This window comes from Stigmatopora argus, chromosome 1 (genome assembly GCF_051989625.1).
Source record: "Stigmatopora argus isolate UIUO_Sarg chromosome 1, RoL_Sarg_1.0, whole genome shotgun sequence".
Taxonomy (NCBI): domain Eukaryota; kingdom Metazoa; phylum Chordata; class Actinopteri; order Syngnathiformes; family Syngnathidae; genus Stigmatopora; species Stigmatopora argus.
The window spans coordinates 18907597-18929337 of record NC_135387.1 but is presented as its reverse complement, the minus strand read 5'-3'; the positions used below and the strand labels follow the sequence as shown (position 1 = coordinate 18929337).

The window sequence follows — 21741 nt, the reverse complement described above, 5'->3', positions numbered from 1 at the left end:
GTCAAACCTTGGAGCTCAGACCTGAGGCCGACCCACTAACCACGCAGCCACCCCAGTTTACATATGTTCAATCATATACTTATTCACACACAAAAAAAGCATTAGCGCACTACATAATTACCTGAAAATAAGAACAAGAAAAAAAGGTAGAACATTGAATTGGGAAAAAAACACCATAAAATTGGAAAACCATACATTTTTAGTAAAAAAAAAGCATGATTAAAAAGTAAAAAGAAGCACGAGGTGAGGTCCACCCAGATACAAACCCCATAAAGGTAGCAGAACCAGATGGAGTGACTGTCTGCCCACTGGGAACTTGTGCTGACCAGTTGGCAAAGGTGTTTACAACGACCTTCAATGAAGAAAAATGAACATGCAGCTTTTCGTAAAGGAGCAGCTCATTCTGCCTGAAACATTTTCCCTCTTTTTATTCCAAGAAAACAAAAAAAATGTCATCAACAAACTTATATTAATAATAACAATAATCAATCATAAAGAGGATAAGTGTGACAATTGTGTATTTGTCTCTCATTTGTCACATCTCCATTGGTCATGATCAAACATGCAGCTATTGATGATGATGGAGGTAAGAAGAGGAAGACAAAACATTTTAAAAAATAGGTTTTCAAGCCATCAATGGAACTCAAACACTCAGGTCACCAACAGGAAGTCCGTGAAGTTGTACAGGGATGGACTTCCTGCGTTAAGTGTGTAGCATGGGGCGCCGTTGTCTTATTTTTAAGATAAGCCTCGCTCACCCTTTGTGCTACATGTTCAATAAGAATCTTTCTTTACAAACCAGAAGGCAAACTTCATTTGCCAGTCATCAGAAATTCACCTGAAAGCCCGCTGACACTAAACTCGTCAAAAAGAACCGCTACAGTTCAGCCGTACTAAGTGACATTTTTACATCGCAGTGAGGTGAGTTATGCTAGTTCACTGAAGTAGAACTGAAAAAATATCTCGAGCGTTAAAACCATTTCAACTTGGCGTTAATGATCCCTTTGTCCCGGCCAGTGCCAGAAAGCCTCATTTTCAGAAACGGTATCCGAGCATAGCAGCTCGTTAGGACCTGCTCTTTTTGATAATGACTTATCGTGACCCTGCTTGCTTTTATGTTTGGACTACGTTGGACAAAAAGAACTTAGAGATCGGGTCGACAACCAATTGGCTATACAGCAGCCAAGAGGCGTTAGCCCCACTTCAAAAAAAAAAAAAACTACAGGTACACAAATGCCCAAATAAGTTCAAGCTTTGGGGCTTTCTGGTGAAACTTGATGGAGGGCGGCCCTCAAATGCACTAAAAACCTTTTCAGGTTCACTTCATTCGTACAGTTTGAAATAAGGTGTTCAACTATTCAATGTTTCCGTTGTTTTTGTGAACTTGTTTTTCTCTAACATGGCCCTAATGGCAAAGTACAGTTAAATTCCCAAGATTGTTTTTTGTTGTTGCTTTTTGCAAACTGCTGATGTACCGCTGTCACATTTGTTAATTCTGTTTGAAGCCTCGCAATGGCGAAGCCCTGTTAAGTAATTATAGTCTTGGTGTTTAACAAAACCAGGAAATATGTAAATTTTACCATTAAGCACCATGGAAGAGAACAAGTTTTGCCAATAGTCGTAAAAAAAAATGAACAGCTAGACAAGTGCATACAAAGGTTTCGAGGTTCATCCTGAAAGAAGAATATCTTGAACATTTTGTGAGCAGTGTAGCTTGTGCAAAAGCAAAAATAAATAAGGAAAAAAAATCAACGTGAGGTCATGTGACAACATTGTTTCCTGTGTCCTAGAGACCGCTTAGGGTCGCAGCATGTCAGTGATCATACGTGATGAAGCAGAAGTTGCAAGTAGCAGTACATGTTTTGTTCCCACGGATTCCCATTGGATGTGTGGTTGGCGTCAGGTTGACTGAGTCTGAATGCGCCCAAGGGAAAGAGAGGAGGGAGGGACAAACGGTTTAATTTGAGATAAAAAATAACTGCGTTTCTTTCTTCTGGCTTTGTCTTCAGTGGTTTACTGAGGGCAGGAGGGGGCCATAGGTGTGGTTGTGTGTGTGTGTGTCTGTGTGTGTCCATCAGCTGCTGTCGGGCGACGCTTCTCGCTCTCGATGCTGCACGGTGCCACTCTGGTGTTTCATGCTGTCCAAATATTCCTGCTGGGACACCGCCAGGACCGATGCCAAGATTTCATCGTCTTCCCAGTCGCTCAGACCTGAAGAGAGAAAAAAAACTGAATACACAAAAGTATACCTAAATACACAGGATAAGCAGTCAAATCTTTGCTTGAAGTAAACAGTAACAAAACGGAGGTTCTTATCCTCGACAACAAGTTCACACTATCCTTTTCTTTTTCTCCTATTGCCTTAACCTCATTAATGGGGATCTATACTCATTTATTTTTGAGCTACAGTTCTAACCAAACTGCCTTGAGATGTCTTCTGTGCTAACCATGAGAGTCTGAAAGCTCCTTTTCAAGTGTCCCAAAACTCGGAAAACTCTAAGAAAACACATTTATCAAGATTTTATCTATGAATGTATCTGACAAACTAGCATGAAATACCTCCAGCAGCCCTTTTCCTATTGGTGCCACTCTCGAATAGCTCTATTCGAGAGATGGTTTGATATGTGAACTCCCTCCTCTCGCAAATGTAGTCTTGCTGCGTCACCCTGAGTGCCCAAGAACCCCCTTACCATATATACAAAGAAAGGGTCTGTTGATGAGGCATGGCAGACTTTTTTGGGTGAAAAGGCCCTTTTCTGACCCTGCCACTGCTCTGTGCACATATTTACACCCCCATTACAGTCAAACTATGTATTTCTTACCAAATGCTGTAGGTGACATCTCCTGCATGATGGCTCTGTACTCTAAATGATGGCGACTCTGATTACTTGGACCTGCAAAATAAAAACACAAACACTTCAAGAAGACAAAAGTGACCCATGCATGTAGTCTTTTTTTTTGAACTATTTTTTTTCATGAGAAATTGAATTATAAAGGATTTAATCATGACTTGTATTAGTTCCTTTTTATGTTCCTGTGCGGGTTGAAACTGAAAAATGAATTCCTTTTGTTGTTGTAACATATTCGGCAAATAAAGGGTTTCTCATTCCCTCATTCAAAAACACTGCTTGCTTAGTCTGGTTTGCAAGCAGCCAATCCTAGTTTGAAATTTACATTATGGAATAGAATGATTGAAAGCTCAGTAGAAATATCATCATTTTTCCACACTAATTACATGATTGACATTTGTCAAAGGGTATTTGAACACCAATTCTAAAGAATGACACAGATCCATAAATATTGAAATAAAATAGTAGATGTTACCTGGAGCGCAAGGCGAGGGTGGTTTGCTGAGGAGGAGGGCAGCACCAGCCGGGGAAGGCGGCTTGATGACAGTTGACGGGGAGCTTGCGTGGTCAGAGTGGGTAGGGTCAGGGTCTCGTTGCCGTGGCGACCGGGCAGCCCAATCCTCCAGGCCACTAGAGGCCGCCGCTGTCGCAGAACTGCAAGTGGCGCTGGCTTTCCTGGGCTGGGAGGAATAGATGACAAGAAGGATGGTTGGGGCCAAAAGCCTTACAGAAACAGGGCGTAATTGATCGTACTTAATTGTCCAATTAGACTCATAAAAGTTATTAAGTATACGCCTGACCTGTCGGGCCTGCTTCTCCTGGTCCCGAAGCCACTGCAGGTACGATTCCCTGGCCACCTGCTCTTCAATAGCCTCACACGTGGCCTCCCAATCACTCGCTCGCTTCTTGTCTTCCAACATCTGTTGCTCGATCCACGACTCCTCGGACGTTTTAATGGCCGACTTCATTAGGGACTGGTCTGCGTACTAGGAATGTAGTTTAAAGTACACAGAGCATATAAGTGATTTAGTGTAGTATCAAACGAGTCCCTACCGAGACAATTGATTCAAACAGCCAAGCCAATATGACACATATTTGACTAATTCGCCACAACTGCACTTTAGGATCATGAAAGATTTTCAGGTTTTGTATAAAGTAAGAGTATAAGGGCCCAAGTACATACCCCAGGCTTAAAGGCGGGCAGGCCAAGGCCCACCCCGATGGTCGCCTTGTTGGGGTTGACCACAGAGTTGTAGTGGATGTTGCGATGGTAGCTCACTCGAATGGGCTCATCGTTATTCTGGTGGATTCCGTGGAAGGTGTTGATTGGTTCTGTGACGGGAAAGGCAGGCTTAGCGTGGAAACGGCACAATGGCAGCCACAAAGAGATCAATGAAACTAAGTAAGGTGTTAACTATTGAATGTTTGCGTCTGTGCTACTGGTCATGAGCACAAATATGTGGTTGCTATTTCTGTGAAAATACTCACACTCGGCTTTTGCTCATTCGTTCAGTTTTCCTAGCCGCTTCTGTGCTACATACACCTGTCATAAGCATAATTTACCGCAGTCAATATGGTCCTATCTCTTTTAATTGTTGTGCTCATTTGGAACTCTCGGGAAATCAATACTCAAACGATTGTCAGTTTTTAGTCAGTCTATTGTCAGGTAGTATGATACTTTTAGGTAGCTAGCTGGTCACAGTTGAGTTCAATTAGTTTTTTGGAGTGGGGTCAATGGCTGATGTGGAAGTAAAAAAATCCTTGTCCCCTGCGATTGGCTGGCAACCAATTCAGGGTGTCCCCCACCTAGTGCTCATAGTTAGCTGGGATAGGCCCCCGCACCCATGCAGACCTTTTGAAAAGCAGCGGGATGAAAAAGGAATGAATGAATGAATTATTTTGAGTTGTGTGTGTAATCCTTGCAGCTCTAAAATTAAATAATGAAAGAAGAACAAGAAGATACCTGTGCCATATTGGTACACCTCCACAGGCCTGTTGTACATCTCCGCCATTGCCTGCATCTCAATGTGGTTGCCATGGCAGTTGTTTTTCCTCTTCCTGTTGATGTACGTGGTGAAGTCCTCCGTCACATAGTTAGAGAAATAGTCAGCGTTTTTCATCTGTAAGGAAAATAACAGATGGGAAAAAAAACTCAGGAAAACCCCCCAAATTCATGTAACTAAAATAATTGTTCATCATTTATTCGTTCCCTATCTATGTGAAAAGTGTGAGTGCATTTTTTTGTGTTAAAATATTTACATGATAACAGAAAAAAAATCCAGAGTATCAGGAAAAAAAACACAGAATCCTAATGTGCTATTTTTCCCCCATGAAATACCCGACAAATTGTACACACATTCTAAAATATAATTTTGCTTCATCTAGAAATGGTGACTAAGTGGCTGCCACTCACCAGGTAGTCCATGCAGTGTTTTCTCACCACCTCATGCATGTCCTGATCGCCATACACCTGGTCAGCTGCACAGAAAAACACATACACATACATCAGTGTTGCCAAATAATTTTAAGGGAGAATTTGCTTGGCAAAAATATTTTTTCTAATAGTTGAGTGACATTATTCAAATTAACAAGTGATCTCAGTGGAAAAAATAAAATAAAAATGTATTGTATGTAATTACTTTTTCGTTATTGGATTAAATTATTTGTATGAATAGTGTAAAAAAAAAAAACGCTATCTCCCTAATCTAAACCCTGCGGCTTGAAGTTACTTTTCTCATTATTTCTAAACATAGTACCCCATGTTTAACAAAAAAACACACTTTTTTAAAAACATATTTGTAGATTTATCAAATGAGAAAAACTAAAATAGCACATAGCCATAGTATGTATGAATCATGTTAGCACTGTATTGCAAGGTCAAATATCACAGTGACCCCAGCTAATCATAAATTGACTGACCAACAGCTCGGAAGAGGCACGCCCCATCCTCCTTCATCTTCTTGATGACGAAACCTTTCTTGTCCTGCAGAGCTTTTTCAAACCAGTGCTCCTGCTGCACACACACGCATGCCCACATGCACACACATGCAAAATGAGTGACTACATCAGAAGAGCGGAGGTTATCTTGAGAAACCCAACATTTTTTTAAATCAATATTTTGTCAGACACTATTTGTGTTCTGAGCTAGGGTGACATTGCCAAAGTTGAGGACATCCTAGATCAAGTAGTAAACAGTGTGAGGATAGTAGGCACACAGAATCAATGGATGAATGTTTCAGCTATTTTTTACTATATTTTTTTGCATGCAGTGTATGTGAATGTGTGTTTGGTGGCTGGCGCCATATTGTGACTATATCTTGCCATGGATCCAGCATATATCCATATATCCAGCAATAACACTAGTTTGCTCATAAAAAGTGGACTAAAATACCAGCAGAGAGGTTTCACGAGTCTCATTGTATACTCAAATAATCCTGTGATTGCAGCAATTGCCTAAAAGGATTGTGTATTGTGACAGCACTACCAATGAACAAACCATTCTCTTATTTTGACAAAGGTAGAACAACTGAGAAAAGGGGAATGGCTTCAATGGTAATTGAAACTTCTTTTCTGATGTACTTTGAACAAGACATTTCAGTTAAAAAGATAGTATCTAGACTTAGAGTGCTTCAAGTTGAGGCACAATGGTGGTTTTATTGTTTTTCATTTGAAAAGGAAACTTGATTTCAAAATAGTCATGTTGAGTGACCATATGCAACTTTTTTGCATCTTTCATAGCCTGGCTATTTGATTTGGATTTTTGTGGTCATGATTTGATTTTGAAAATATGTTTGATTAAAGATCCTAAATCTAATTTGATCCCACAGTATTGAGGAGTTAATATAAACACGACGGTGTATGATAAGTCACTGGTTCTGTTTTAATTATCTTTCCTAATCCAGTATTGTTGTATCCCAACCATACAACAACAATGATTGGTTTCCATTTTATTCATGTTCAGTCTTTAGTACAACACTTAATTATAGCTGTGGTGTAGTTCTATATAAATAAAATTGGGTCGTGAGCTGAATGTTTCCATGATCTATCCATTTTAAACACTGCTACACCAGTCATTTCTAAGTAAACATGGACCCGGATGTCCTGCAAACGGTTTATTGAATTAGATCCTTAAAGGGCGTTACCGATTATTTGGTACAAATGTATCACATTATTCATTCATTTTCCTTTTCAGTTGGTTTAGTTGGCGTGCTTAATTGACGACGTATAAATGTTACTTGATATATCCCAACCAATCATTTTATACAGTGACAAAATTATCTTTCATAAAGTTAATTGTGATGGCCAATTATTTGTTGTCTGCAGAGGGGCAACTCCACAAACATGCGCTCTTCTACAATTATTAGCGGTAGCCACTCACAAAATCTGCTTGAGCTACAGGTAAAGCAGAACTAGTTTTGTTTTTGTTTTACGGCAATCAGGGGGAAATTAATGCAACATGCAAATATTGGTATATACAGTTGTATTCAAAATGATTCAGCCCACACTCCAGTATCGTGATGTCAAATGACATTTTTTTCTTATCTTATTCAGAATCAAATCAAATTAGGACAATTTCATTGGTTGATATAGTACACTGAAATACTTATTGATCTGTTTATGACGCCTATATTGACAAACGTTTAGGAAATGCGTATTTTGGACAATCTAAGGCGGAAAAAAAATCCAGATTGTGAGGGATAGTCCAGAAAACACTGCAGTTAAGAGCAAATACCTGAAAAGAGGAAGTATATATATATAGTACCGGTAGTGTGTTTCCCACCACAATCAATTTCTGTTGCGAAGCTAGCGACGTGTTGCCATGGCGACGACGTGATTGACGTGACCCTAAAACGAGTGTCATTCCAAAATGCCCACGTGCCCAAGCATTAAACGACTTAAAAGGCTAGGCAGAAAGCCCACGAGGACGGAATGTGTTTCTGACGCTCACCTGCTCTGCGGTGGCCGGGTCAACGGCCTGCAGTCGGGCGGCGTTCTCGTACTCGTCCTCGCTGTTGTTGCCGCCGGCTCCCTCGTCCGTTTCCTTGCTCGAGCCCACGCCGCCGGGACCGCTGACGCCGGCCTGCCCTCCTCCAGTTAGGGCCGCCCCACCGGAGCAGGTGCCCGCTTGCCGCCGTCTCTTACTGAGGCCGGGCCCGGAGCAGCAGCTGCCGATACTTCCGCCGCAACCCACCACGCCGGCCTGCACCACCAAGTCCCCGCGAGAGGTCGCCACCATGCCGCCGACGACGCCGCCGCCGCCACCGTCCCGACCGTCGCACGGCCCGGCGGAGGCCACGGAGCCGCCGGGCGGAGGAGAGGCCTGCTGCGGCCGGGAGCTCGCCTCAATGCTCCGCCGTTCGTCTCTCGCGGAGGCCGGGGCGGGCTGGTACGACCACGGCGGGGGTGAAGCCCGCGGCCGGGCTCCCGTCCTCCCCGCATGAGGGTGCGGGTGCTGGTGGGGGTCCGCGACGCTCCGGCGGTCGCTGTCATCAGCGTGATCCGCGACCCCGGAGCTGGGCTTCTTTTTGGGCAGGATCGTCATGGTGGGGAGGAGTAGGAACGGGAGAAGGAGGAGGGGTGGGGAGGCGGTGAGGGGGTAGAGGGCGACGAGTCAGTCCGCCTTTTTGGTTCAAAAGATCGGCTGTGTTCGGCGTCGAGGTGGCTGCCTAGCCGCGAATCATTGAGCGAATGTTCTCCGTCGACCACACGGCGATTCCCATCGACGTTTGGACGGAACGCTACCAAGAGACAAAGAAGGGAAAAAAACCAAAAATACGCCTCCGTCTTCCCGGCCGAGAGCTCGTGCACAAAACATCAACACTGTCTGACGGGCCGAAAGGCGTCACTTCCGGGTCAGACTACGTCCTTACGTCACCGGCTAACGGCGTGCAGTCTTCACTTGGTTCCGTAAATACAAATATAAGTTGAACATTAAAATGACACACACTGCTGAACTACTACATAAATGCTACGAACCTCTCGATTTTAATTATACATTTTTCGGTGACGAAATTGCACTGTGGTGTTGCTTCTATTTTTCAGTCGCTTCAAGTTTTTTTTCTTGACTATTTACTATTCATTAAAACCCAGGTAATTAATTGGCTGATTAGAGTTAGAGCGATAAGTGTATCTTGTTCAGTCGGCTACCTAAAGAAAGGTTATATTAGTTTGGGGTTTTTAAAGTGCTAATTTAGATGTATTTATTTTATATTTTGTACCCTCTAATTTTGGTTAGTTTTCATAATTTGTTAGAGTAGATTGGCTTTTTTTGTTTAAATCTCATTTTACGTGAAATTATTTTTGATTAGTTAACGTATTGTTTGTCGTTTATTTTTCGTTATTTGTGCAAGATGCATCTAGATTAAATGAAAATATGTATATAATAAAACTTGACAAAAGATCACACTTTTTATGGTTGACGTGTGTAAATGCTGATTATGGGGATGAAATGCGTAAACGATGCTATTAGTGTATTTAATTTCATTACGTTTTAGTTTTGTGCACATACAAGGAAGTTGTCGTTCTTCCTCCTTTTAGTTGTAGTATTTTACTTCTATAGTTTTTGTCCGTCATTTCGTTTTGGAAAGGAAATAACCTTGAAAAACCTGCTTTGAGCTTGTTTTACTTCGAAAATCCGGACCGGATATTCCGGTTCAAGTTGTTTATATTATCGCATCACTTTGCATTTGTTTACGTATTCTACCGACTGGTGTCTAAGTCTTAACAGCTGAACATGCAGGTTCTCTTGTGGGTTGTCGGCTTGTTCCTCCTCGGCCTGACTTTGGGGTCTACCCGGGTCCGCGTGCCGCCCCACGATCAGGTTGCCCGGGTGGCCCGCTTCGTCGCGCACCAGTGCGACTGGGCCTCCATGGCCACTATCAGCAGCCACAAGCCGGTGGTGGGGCAACCTTTCTCCAACGTCTTCTCGGTGAGCGACGGGCCCAAGAGCTCCGGCTCCGGCGTGCCCTACATGTACTTGACCCGCATGGAGATCTCTGTGCAAGACCTGGAGGTAAGTCATCGATTAAATGTAACAAGGACTGTTAATATGTGGAAGTACCGTATTTTTCGGACTATAAATCGCAGTTTTTTTCATAGTTAGGCCGGGGGTGCGACTTATACTTTGGTGCGACTTATATGAGAAATTATCTACCTCCCGAATTGTGGAGTTGTTTAAAAGTGACACCGAGGATGAATATTTCATTTTGTGATTTGGAGTGAAACTGATAGTTTGGTAAACTTGTTAGTATGTTCTTTATGCTAGAGTTATCTGAATACAACTCTTAATATGTTACGTCATTACTGACATTACCCGGCATGTCAGTCATGTAACGTTAGTATAATGTACACATATTCAGCCTGTTCGCTATTTTATTTTTATTTTAAATTGCCTTTGAAGATGACATGTTTTTGGTGTGGATTTTATCAAATAAATTTCCCCCAAAAATGCGACTTATACTCCAGTGCGACTTATGTTTTTTTCCTTTTTAATTATGCTTTTTTTGGCTGGTGCGATTTATACTCAGATTCGACTTATAGTCCAGAAAATGCGGTATATTTAAATTGTTGTGCTCCAAATTCTTCTTTTTCAGATGAGCCTACTCTGAGAATTTACACAGTATTAGCAGGGCGCGTTTTATCTATATACTGCATGCACTTTATCTTTCAAAACACAACATTTTTTAAAAGAATAGAAAACTTATTAAATAACACCTTAGTTTGAGTAACTGAATTGAATTGAATGCTTTTATTGTCATTGTATACAAGTGTAATGAGATTTAAAGCTTGACCACGATGTGCACAAATAACAACAAACAAACAAATAAGTACACCAAAAAACCTCTGTGACAACTCTTCCATCCTCCGCTTGCCATGACATAATTCACGTCCTTTCCATAAAGACGATCTAATCTGAAATGGCATCTGGTCATTAAACATTAAACACCTTATTCTAACAAGTATCACAGGTAAGGGTTTACTCTTGGCTAAACGTGATCAATTTTTCTTCGTCTAAGTGAATATGTTACATGCATCCAATATGTAAACTTATGCAATGATAACAATATCACCATGACTCAGCAGCTTCTCAAGGGTGCCTCAGCCGTTTTGAGATATAGTTATATGATGTCACATGAGGTCGCATGACTTTAAACATGGCTCAATGCTGATTAAATGTGATGACGTGCATACAGATGGTATTCACACTCATGATATTTACTCCGGACACACTTTGTACCTTTACTGAGAACAAAAGTTAGGACACAAACACCATGCAATGGTTGATTGAAAACACAAAATGCTGTTTATGCAATTTGATCAGCTTTGAAAATTTGACACCCCTGATGGAATAACCCAGGATAAACCAGGAATTTACAATTGAAGTTTGTTTCTTAATGGAATATAAAGACTGATTTATCTGTTATATGATGACTAAGCCAAGTATAATATACATTTCCAAGATTCCTCATTGAATCTTCCCATGTAAATTGCGCACTCTTTAGCAACTTGAGTGCAACGAGAATGTGTTTCAATTTTTTCTCTCTAATGGAACTCCTACATTTAATGCATTTTCCGATTTATTTATATGCACTTGGTTAATATGAATAACACTGTTCCATGAAAGCTTCCATGAGGTGAAATGAAACCTTGTCTCCATGCAGGTGAACCAACAAGCGTCTTTGTCCATGTCTCTGGCTCAGACTGACTACTGCCGCCAGCAGGGCTTCGACCCTCAGAGTCCATTATGCGCTCACATCATCTTGTCCGGATCGGTGCTGGAAGTGTGTACCGCCTAAAACTTGAAATGCACTCACTCTTTTAGTTTTCATTTGTTCCATCATTTACACTTACCCGCTAATTTTCTTCAGGTGAACGGCACAGAAGCCCTGTTTGCAAAGAAAGCCCTTTTTAGTCGGCACCCGGAAATGGTTGACTGGCCAGCAGACCACGACTGGTTCTTTGCAAAGTTCAATATCACACAGGTAGGCTAGAGGGCAGATGGCTTAATTTTTGTTCAAAAGATGCATGTGTGGTTGAATATTCATTGGCTCTATTCACATGCCTGCAATTGTGTGACCCCGTTATGTGTGGAATGGAAAATACATAGCCGTGTATGAGTTGGATTCTCATGAGGGACTGTAAACCGGGGCTTCTTAAGCTTTTTTGGCTCAAGGAAGCTTTAAGGGGGAGAAATTATTCCACGAATCTTTCACAATTCTAATACTTGTGTTTTTTAGAGTACTACCCAATATCGCAACTCAGTTGGAAAAAGGTGAAGTTGTAGTAAACACTGCTGGAAGGCAAACATTTTGATAGCTGTCACAAGAAGCTAATGCTAAGATAGCATTTACACGGATGAACATGTCAGTGGTGAAATATTTAAATGACACCCGCCACCGCTGCCCACTTAATTCATTTTCGAGGTATCAGATTAAGACACTATGTCGGTAGATAGCTCGGACTCAAATGCAAAAATATGTGATCGAGACATCCCTACAGAATACAGTATCCTAGTATAGTACTTTCTGACCTTATTGTCTCCCCCTCTGTGTTGCAGGTATGGGTGCTTGATTATTTTGGGGGAGTCAAGACAGTGAGTCCCGATGAATACTATCAGGCCTCCCCTGATAATAGTCAAAAGTGATGCCAAGGGTGTTTAGTGTGTTGTTCTTTGCAGTGAATTGTATTGGGATTTTCTTCCAGTAAATGAGCTTAAACTGATCTGCTGTCAGGTGCAAGTGCCATAAATTTAGATTGGGTGATGTACATATTAAAAGATAATTCGAATGGCCCTGGTGCGCTGCCTTAATTTTGATTGTATTTCATAAAATATGAATATATTTTTATTTTTTATGGAGCATTCTATACAATATATTGCTTATTAATAAAGCATGTGCCATAAGTTTTGATTAGGTGATGTACATATTAAAAGATAATTCGGAGGACACTGGTGCGTTGCCTTAATTTTGATTGTATTTCATAAAATATCAATACATTTTTATTTTTTTATAGAGCATTCTATACAATATATTGTTTATTAATAAAGCATGTGGAATGTAACAGTCTCCTGTCTTTGGTCTTAATGTTTTATGATGAAGTTGAGATGGTTATTATGGTGTTGTGGGCTCAATCAGGAAAATATTTAAAGCAATTGAAATTATGTGAAGCTCCTACAGACTCCATGTTGTAAATAATATGTGGTTTAAGGATCATGTGCAAAACTATAATTTTGATACAACTTTTTTTGTATTGTGTGAGGGAAAAGAAAAGCTGTTGTTGAGATGCAAATGAAATTAGACATCTAAAGGAATGGATCAGATTGGAGGGTTTAGAAGTATCCCCCTCAGAACATACGCGAAAATGTTATCTTATAGTTTTAATTACGGTTTTGCATGTTTTTTTTTCTTGCGCCCATTTAGAAATAAAATGAATGTGGGGTTTATATATTTTCTCAAATGATTGAAAAGTTTAATTTTAAAATAATTCTGTTCGCAAATAATTATGAGACAGTGATTCTTAGAGATTGTTGATTCAGTTGATTCCACCACTGAATTTTTCATGATACAAAATGTCAGATACTACTAGACTTAATCGGCGTTGTGACCTTTTTTGCCCCATTGTCAAATGATTTGTCTATTTTACACTGCCCCCTGGTGGCCAAGGAGCATTTGTCAGAAGAAGCATGATGCCCATTGAATTCAAACAAGAAAGAAATGATAGACATTTATAGCATAAATACATAATTTTACCTAATGCAGTCCTACAATTCCTTGTGACGAAATCACCCCCTACGTACCATATGATCAATCTGATCAATTCACGTCTATCATTAACTAAGTTTGATGGCACACAATTTTTGAGTTCTTGAGTTCAGCTTGGAGGAGACATTTGTTTTATTGGGATTGATCTCCAAATCTCTTACGTGAGTGCTTAAGTGGCGTTACAAACAGGGATTTCTGTCAAACGCAGTCGCTACAGAGACACAAAATGTGACATGGGCGCACAATGTCATCTACCGCAGCAGATCCAGCCCACTTCCTGCACTACTTGACATTCAAAGTTTTACAAGAAACTCCAAGAAGTTTACGATGGGGCTTCTGGAGACGTCAGTTCTGCTGGTGTTGGCAATCAGGCCCACAGGTAAAATCATTCAACTCAAATTATCTTAATTGGCACTTGACTATTGTATTTGAAACACAATTAAAAGTTCTCAAAATGTTTTTATTCATAGGTTAAAAAAGAGAAATCCAAATCTACTCAAACATTGTGTCAATGTTCCAAACTTTGGCCTTGAATTTTAGGTGGGATGGGGTTTTATAAGTTAATATTTGGAAAGAACCATCGACCAGGAAGAAACTTTGTGGCTTTTCAGCTAACCGCGAAATGCTTTGCTCTGAAAAACGAAGACAAATACCCTTGCTCATATAGAAGGGTACCAAAATGGCCAAACATGATTTAATGCTTTAATTGACAGACAATGTTGACTACAATGTATATCCAAATATATCCAACCGTATGTATACATGTACATCTATGTGTATGTATATTTATGTGTATGTATATATGTATATATATATATATATATATATATATATATATATGTATATTTATGTGTATGTATATATATATGTATATTTATGTGTATGTATATATATATGTATATTTATGTGTATGTATATATATATGTATATTTATGTGTATGTATATATATATGTATATTTATGTGTATGTATATATATGTATATTTATGTGTATGTATATATATGTATATTTATGTATATATATATATGTATATTTATATATATATATATATATTTCAGCAACACGCTTATTTATTTGTTAACTTATTTATTATCTATTTATTCAGGTCTAAAATGTATTTTCATGTGTCTGTATTCTCCCCCTCTTGCTACTGTGACAATAAAATTTCCCGAAGACGGGATGAATAAAGTTATCTAATCTAATTTGTAGATGCCATGATGACATTGTACGATCCCAGGCTGTGCTATATCTTGGATGGCTTCCTGGGTCTCTACGGCTTAATCATCACCGCCATGTTTATTAAAGAGAAGGTAAATTTGCTCATGACAAAATGTTCCCATATTCTGTATGGCCCACCACTCAGTGTGAATGTCTGTGCAGTTCTTCAAAACAAGAGGGCCAACAGATAGTGGCCAGACGGTGAGAGCCACAGAGTAGCGACGTTTCTCATGCTGACTGGTTGCCATTTTGATTTGTGACTGAGCGTCGGAACGGTCTTTTTCATTTGGCCAGGGTGCACGAGGACAAAGACCCAACCGTGATGCCGAGTCGAGAGGAGACCCGGATAGCGGACGCGTAAGTGACTCTCAAAAAATGAGCTGAATCATATTCTTGGATTTTGCTTTGTTGTTCTGCGGCCTTTGCGACTGTACTGTCTAACTTATAACTATGCCTTTTCCTGTAGTATCTGCATTCTCACCCTCTTGCTACTGTCACAATGAAATTTCCCGAATACGGGATGAATAAAGTTATCCAATCCAATCTCAAGAAGCATTGTGATGATAAAATATGAAGATCTCAAGAACAGTGGAACATTCAATGTGGATTAATGCTTAATTTTTAAACCTAAACACTGGAATTACCAGTCATGTATATATGTGCACCATGTTTCTTCATGTTTTTTGTATGTTTTACAGAACCGCTGGACAAATGATAGCTCCACATACACGGTATCAGTATACTAGTAATTTTGATGGTTGAAAATCAAACAAACTGAGAATGTGTTCTTGTGTGGGGGTGTACGCACACCATTTCAGGCATTAAACAGACGAACAGAAGACGAATACAAAGAACTTCCTGTTATGAGAGACGTGAGTGTTGATTTCATTTCATCTCTTAAACCTAGAATGGTAACCCTCTATTTCAGGGGTTACCTTTCACGCTTCTGAAATAGAGGGTTACCATGATAACCGGGGGAAAAATGGGTCCTAAGCAAGACGGTGCAATGAAGGGTACCCATTTTTCCCCGGTAACCATGGTAACCCTCTATTTCAGAAGCGTGAAAGGTAACCCCTGAAATAGAGGGTTACCATTCTAGGGTTAATATTAGTGATCTTTGTATTTTTTGCATTTGAAAAAAACCCAATATCAATTATTTCTTCATTTATTTTAACGTTGCCTCACCAAATTCCTGCTTTAGAAAAATAAATCTAATGAGAAAAAAATGCAGTATTTTTTTTCTCCTGACACTTATTAATATTCATTTCTGCTTTCCAGAGACCCAGAAAAAAAGAACAGCTTTACAAGGTAAAGGTAACATCATTTTTAATCAACAAATAAAAATTTCACTGCCGTTTTTCATTGCTCACAAAAAATGCAACCTGTGAAATATGACTTCAGGGTCTCAGTGCCACCAGCAGAGACAACTACGACACCCTCCAGATGCAACCGTTTCCACCCCACTAAATTCGTGATGTCTTGGTATGAGTGAACAACAAGGTTTTTTTCTGAATTAGAGACATTTGATTAATCAGTGTTTTTTTTTTTCTCTTACTCTATAGGGTAAACGTTACAAATGAATGCTGTATTTCAACAAATAACTCAGTCTGGTAAAACAGTAAATGAGGCTGTTTATGTTATGTTGCTTTAAGGTTACCATCAAACTCAATAAAAAAGAGAATTCTACATTTTGCATTAAAAAAAACCACATAGTTGATGCTAACTTAATGCTAACAGTATGAGGTAAAATGCTGTAGGTGCATGGGGGCCAATGTTCCCTCTAATTTTTCGTATGTCTGAGCAGAAAGTCAACCTCCCTGAGCGCACTGAGTACCAGTGTGAGCGACATCATCGGTACTCGGATGATTCGCCGAAAGACGTTTCGCCGACGGACGTTTGACAGACGGGCAGGTCGCCGAATGAATGTTCGGCGGAACGTCCATTCGGCGACCTGTCCGTCTGTCAAACGTCCGCCGGCGAAACGTCTTTAGGCGAATCATCCGGTCACGACATCATCATTGCTCGCTATGGGCACACCAGTATCACACCTGCCACAAGCAGGTGCATGTCAATGTTCCCTCTAATTTTTCATGATAGAACATGCTGTAAAACACGAAAAACATAAGTGGACAGAGCTACTGCCACTGGCTGCCGCTTAAACGGCGCCATCATGGGGAAAGGGGTAAAAAAAAAAAAAAAAAAAAAAAAAAAAAAAAAAAAAAAAAAAAAAAAAAAATTATAATAATAATAATAATAAAAAATAAATTTTTAAAACTTTACATACTCAACCTATTTTTACCAGTTTAAAATACTAAAGCCCTGATCAATAAAAGAGGCAATTTATGGTTTTTGAAAATATACTGTTGTAGTTCAGGACAGACTTTTGTTTGTTTTCCAAGGTCAACAGCTTTAAAAAAAAAGCGGTATAAAACAAGTATTTTTACATATAATTCCCATAATAATTGTTATTAGCCCTGAAAAAAAGCAGCAGCAACAAGCAAACAAAAATCGTATAAAGATGTAACTATTGAGCCAGCCGTGTATTAGTAGTGTAATGTCAGAATTAATGACACGTGCATTTATTTGCAACCGGAATTAATTAATGGAGCATTTTGCTTATTTTTGTATCGTTTTTATCTATTCCCTTTAAAAAGATTACTGAATGCACATTTTCGGACTAAATTGTGTTTTCTTTCACGCTCAAGATTCTCGGTGTCGCTTTGTTTTGAAGAGAACAAGCGGAAGTGGAACAGTGATCACAGTGGCTATAATGGCGTAATAGCATTTTGGCTATGGCGCTTGCTAATACCCTCGCTCTGCTTATGTTGTCCAATATGACAACAGTTTACCAAATCATGTCATTAACTAATCCTGACGTAATTATAATGACCCATGACAACTAATACAACGTGAATGCTCAATAGATTTGTTCACGCGCCGCGTTCATGGCTCGTGCTAAATGTTAGAGGAAACCAATAAGGTGTGTAATTCTATCGTCTCCCTTATTACTTCCTTGCAAAGTTTGGGGTTTTCAAAGGATCCCCCAAAATGGAAACGAGCCTGCCGAAGAGACGAGAAAATAAAAAGCCACTCCGCGTGAAGGTAATCAGCCTCGGGAATGCTGAAGTCGGGAAGGTGAGTTGTAAATATATTTCAACCATCTCATCCTATGGTTTCTTCTGTATGCAATACGTACAGTACTCATTTCATTTCAGTCCCTGAAATGCCGGTTCGTATGTGTTTGTAGCGAAACCAATTAGCTCTCAAATTTATGGAAAAAATACATAGGAAATAGATGAACTTGTTTTGAACACGATAGTGTTTACTGTACGTAGTGTATTCATTAGTTGGATGTGTCTTTAAGAGGCGCGGCTTAGTCGGGATCTTCTGCATGTGAGCGTCAGGGCGTGAGTGGTGGTTGACAGCAGTTCTTATCTAGCGGTCTATACTTGTATTAAGGAGGTTTTGATGAGAACAGTTTATGTGGATTGGACATCTATATTAATAGCACAAGTAGTGCTGTGCCATTTTTGTTGCTGTCATGACATATTTTCTCACTTTTGTCATTTAAAAATCATAAACCAAATAAGGTCACTTTATGGTCACCTCTCGGCATTACTACGGATTGGCCTTCAGGTGTCTTTGAATTTATCAACTAGGCGTGTCTTAAATAAGCACACATTCCAGACAGTTATGGTGCATGAATAAAAACTACCAAATTATTAGGGAGTGAGCACACAAAGCGACTATACTATTAAAGTTGTTCATTTACAAAACAATTGACTCCTTCGTAATTTATATGTAACAGCCCAAACATTTCACCTTGCAGAGTTGTATCATCAAACGTTACTGTGAGAAGAGGTTTGTTCCCAAATATTTGGCCACGATCGGTATTGACTATGGCGTCACCAAGTAAGTGTATTCTCTGTCACGTATTGCCATACATTTGTATTTATTTACAACGTGACCCTATTAAAGCCTGTGTTATCAGAGTGCAAGTACGCGACCGAGAAATCAAAGTCAACATCTTCGACATGGCTGGTCATCCATTCTTTTACGAGGTGAGTTTAAATACTTTGGTCGTAAAAGTTCATTCTGCCAAAAACTGTAAAATAATACCGATTGGGACTGAGTTTTGCTGCGAGTTATTTGCTGCCCTGCTCCAAATATCTCATTCAACGATTTAGTGGCAGTGATGGCGATAGATGGATGGACGTCTATAGCCGTCAGTAGCAGCGAATGAGTTAATAGATTAAACTGTAAATACGATTCACGATTTTTTTCTGCTATTATTTAAAAAAAAAAGTATTTAATCTTTTTTTAAGTTCATAAAAATGTGAAAATCCACAAGGGAAACGCCACAAGGGGATGCTTTTTAACACATTGATCTTCTTTAGGTGCGGAATGAATTCTACAAGGACAGTCAGGGTGTGCTGCTGGTGTACGATGTCGGTCTACGGGAAAGTTTCGATGCCTTGGACAGCTGGCTGGGTGAGATGAAACAGGAAATGGGCTCTCAAGCCAACATGGACTGCATCGTGTTCGTAGTCTGCGCCAACAAGGTCCCATTTTCCTCTCTTTAGCTGGATTACAATGAACACCGAGTCAGGAAGTGACGCAATTTTATCCACAGGTGGACCTGTCGAAACGGCGAGTGGTGGACGAGGGCGAGGGGCGTCTGTGGGCAGAGTCTCGGGGGTTTCATTACTTTGAGACATCGGCGCAAAGTGGAGAAGGTATCAACGAGATGTTTCAGGTGAGAGAACGGACTGGAGAGCTTCTCTGGGGTGATAAACAGGAGTGCAGACTAGTGAGCTTGTTTGTGTTCAGGCCTTCTTTTCTTCCATCACCGACATGTGTGAGAACGGTGGGAAGCGCCCCGTTTCCGAGGTCAGCGCAGGCTTCACCAAAGAGCAAGCGGACACTATCAGACGTATCAGAAACAGCAAAGACTCATGGGATATGTTAGGTGTCAAACCTGGCGCCACACGGTGAGTTGTCAGGTCAGGCCATCTTAATAGGTAATATATACATATAAAGCATGGAACTCTACGCTAATGGAAATAGCAAATTTCAGAATCCTGATTCCGTCTCTTGGTGTGAGACCAATCAGATGATGGACGGTATTGTGACACGTGTTCAAGCTGAAAAGCAAATATTCGCATTTGCTGGAAACTCGCAACGAGATGGACTGAGAAGCTCAGACTGAGATGTCGACAATGACTTGAATTATTTAAAATCTTTAGTGTTATCAGAGGGAGCAAAAAAGAGACAAAATTTCGTCCCTCTGCAGCAGTGTTCCATTGACAAATTTTCAGCTAAGGCCGCAAAATATCTCTTTCCTTTGCACATGAGCAACTATTAAATTTCCCTGTTCTTTAAAACGTGTGGCTGATTTAGGCCCAGACGTCATGGGAGTGAGTGGATGAGCACATTTTTCGGTCATATGAAATTTTTTCTGCTGCAAATGTCCTCTGTTTTTAGCAGTGTAAACGTATAATTTCCAAAGAAAGCTGATAAAGGTGGAATTATTTCACATTGTTTCAACATATAACAATAAGCCTTCTAGTTAAGAAATAGATTGCTCTAAAATTTGTCAAAATCGACCCACCAATCCATATGGAATAAACATCTTAAACTTCCATTTTCACAATAAGAGCGACACAAAGTCTTACCTATTATACAGTAATCCCTTGCCATTTCGCGGTTCAACTTTCGTGGCTTCACTACATCGCGGATTTTTTTCTGGGGATTTTTTAATTTTTTTATTTTATCTTATTTATTTTTTTTTTTTAAAGGTCATAAGAATGTGAAAATCCATGCTGAAACTCATAACCAAAAGCCGCTCTTGCTACTAGGACTCAGCACTGAAGAAAAAAAAACGTTTTATTTTTTATAGGGGTGACCCTACTTCGCGGTTTTTCGATTATCGCGGCCATGTCTTGTCCACATTAACCGCGAGATTCGAGGTATTACTGTATATACTCATTAAAACTACCAATGTTTGTTACATAGTCTATGCAGTTTTTCGGATGAGCAACAAAGATTCATTTAGTTAGAAAGCAGTAACTTTAGTACATTAATGTGATTAGAACAAAGAGAAAAAAAGTCATCATCTTTGGCACTGATAGAGTTAACGTCTTCATTAATTGATGAACAAGTGTGTGTGGGTCGTGGAGTTGAATAATATGTGTAATAACGAAGCAGAAGGAATTGAAATCGATGTTGATTTGAGATATGGGAATGGTCATGAAGTTGATGAAACTGGTTGTGATTCCATGCATTTATTTCTGTCTCATTTCTAGGGAGGAAGTCAACAAGGCGTACAGGAAGCTGGCGGTTCTCTTGCACCCAGACAAATGCGTGGCCCCCGGGAGCGAAGATGCATTCAAAGCGGTGGTGAACGCACGCACCTCACTGCTGAAGAATATCAAATAATGTTAAGCCACATAAGCACATTCACTTTCTCACTTCTGTATTCATCTGCACTTTGTTTTCCAACTCTCGTGTGCCATGTTACCCTGTGGACAACAATTTACAGTATTTATGGGTGCGCAAGCGCTCACAATTGAATCAAACTTAAGTAGGATTTAAAGTGGAGGGAAAGTGTTTTTTAAGGCATTTGTCGTCTTTGTCCTTTTTGTATTTTTAGCATGTTTGTCAGCATGATGTCGGCAGTTGTGTCAGTAAAAGCAGGTCAGTCTTGAATTTGATTCTGTCTTAATGTCTAGAAGATTAAAAACATGTACTGTATAGGTCATTTATATTCAATTATTATTAATTGTTACATTGGGTATTTACATAGTAGATTAAACTCTACCTCTAAAACGTTTGAAGTCCGATGAAATAAAAACGGATCACTTTGCCTTGCTAATAATGCATATTGGTATTGAAATGCGATGTAGATGCGTTT

The 21741-nt window shown here is 39.9% G+C and overlaps 4 protein-coding genes across 7 annotated transcripts; 3 read left to right on the top strand and 1 right to left on the bottom strand.

Annotated features, from left to right (window-relative positions):
• Nucleotides 1-401: 401 nt before the first annotated feature.
• Nucleotides 402-8718, bottom strand: otud5a (OTU deubiquitinase 5a). The gene is made up of 9 exons (XM_077606542.1): nucleotides 7798-8718; nucleotides 5769-5862; nucleotides 5263-5327; nucleotides 4813-4969; nucleotides 4033-4181; nucleotides 3650-3835; nucleotides 3325-3529; nucleotides 2823-2894; nucleotides 402-2211 (listed from the first exon to the last, which is right to left on the bottom strand). Exons 1-9 carry the CDS (start codon nucleotides 8389-8391, stop codon nucleotides 2075-2077), a joined length of 1659 nt encoding a protein of 552 aa, XP_077462668.1. The 5' UTR covers nucleotides 8392-8718; the 3' UTR covers nucleotides 402-2074.
• A 751-nt stretch (nucleotides 8719-9469) lies between these two features.
• Nucleotides 9470-12908, top strand: creg1 (cellular repressor of E1A-stimulated genes 1). Its single transcript, XM_077606570.1, has 4 exons — nucleotides 9470-9861; nucleotides 11510-11629; nucleotides 11717-11830; nucleotides 12406-12908. The coding sequence occupies exons 1-4, from the start codon at nucleotides 9583-9585 to the stop codon at nucleotides 12490-12492; spliced, it is 600 nt and encodes a 199-aa protein (XP_077462696.1). The 5' UTR covers nucleotides 9470-9582; the 3' UTR covers nucleotides 12493-12908.
• A 615-nt stretch (nucleotides 12909-13523) lies between these two features.
• Nucleotides 13524-16666, top strand: cd247 (CD247 molecule). Of its 4 annotated transcripts, XM_077603959.1 has the most exons (10): nucleotides 13524-13770; nucleotides 13870-13988; nucleotides 14820-14920; nucleotides 14991-15029; nucleotides 15123-15185; nucleotides 15527-15559; nucleotides 15647-15700; nucleotides 16107-16142; nucleotides 16230-16310; nucleotides 16391-16666. In XM_077603959.1, the coding sequence occupies exons 2-9, from the start codon at nucleotides 13937-13939 to the stop codon at nucleotides 16293-16295; spliced, it is 444 nt and encodes a 147-aa protein (XP_077460085.1). In that variant the 5' UTR covers nucleotides 13524-13770; nucleotides 13870-13936; the 3' UTR covers nucleotides 16296-16310; nucleotides 16391-16666. The 4 variants fall into 4 exon arrangements, with proteins under 4 accessions (XP_077460085.1, XP_077460095.1, XP_077460076.1 ...); XM_077603969.1 differs by having other exon boundaries at nucleotides 13524-13988; nucleotides 16107-16136; XM_077603950.1 differs by having other exon boundaries at nucleotides 13524-13988.
• A 904-nt stretch (nucleotides 16667-17570) lies between these two features.
• dnajc27 (DnaJ (Hsp40) homolog, subfamily C, member 27) lies at nucleotides 17571-21657 on the top strand. The gene is made up of 7 exons (XM_077615082.1): nucleotides 17571-17963; nucleotides 18658-18740; nucleotides 18820-18889; nucleotides 19226-19390; nucleotides 19462-19584; nucleotides 19659-19819; nucleotides 21134-21657. Exons 1-7 carry the CDS (start codon nucleotides 17877-17879, stop codon nucleotides 21264-21266), a joined length of 822 nt encoding a protein of 273 aa, XP_077471208.1. The 5' UTR covers nucleotides 17571-17876; the 3' UTR covers nucleotides 21267-21657.
• Nucleotides 21658-21741: the final 84 nt, after the last annotated feature.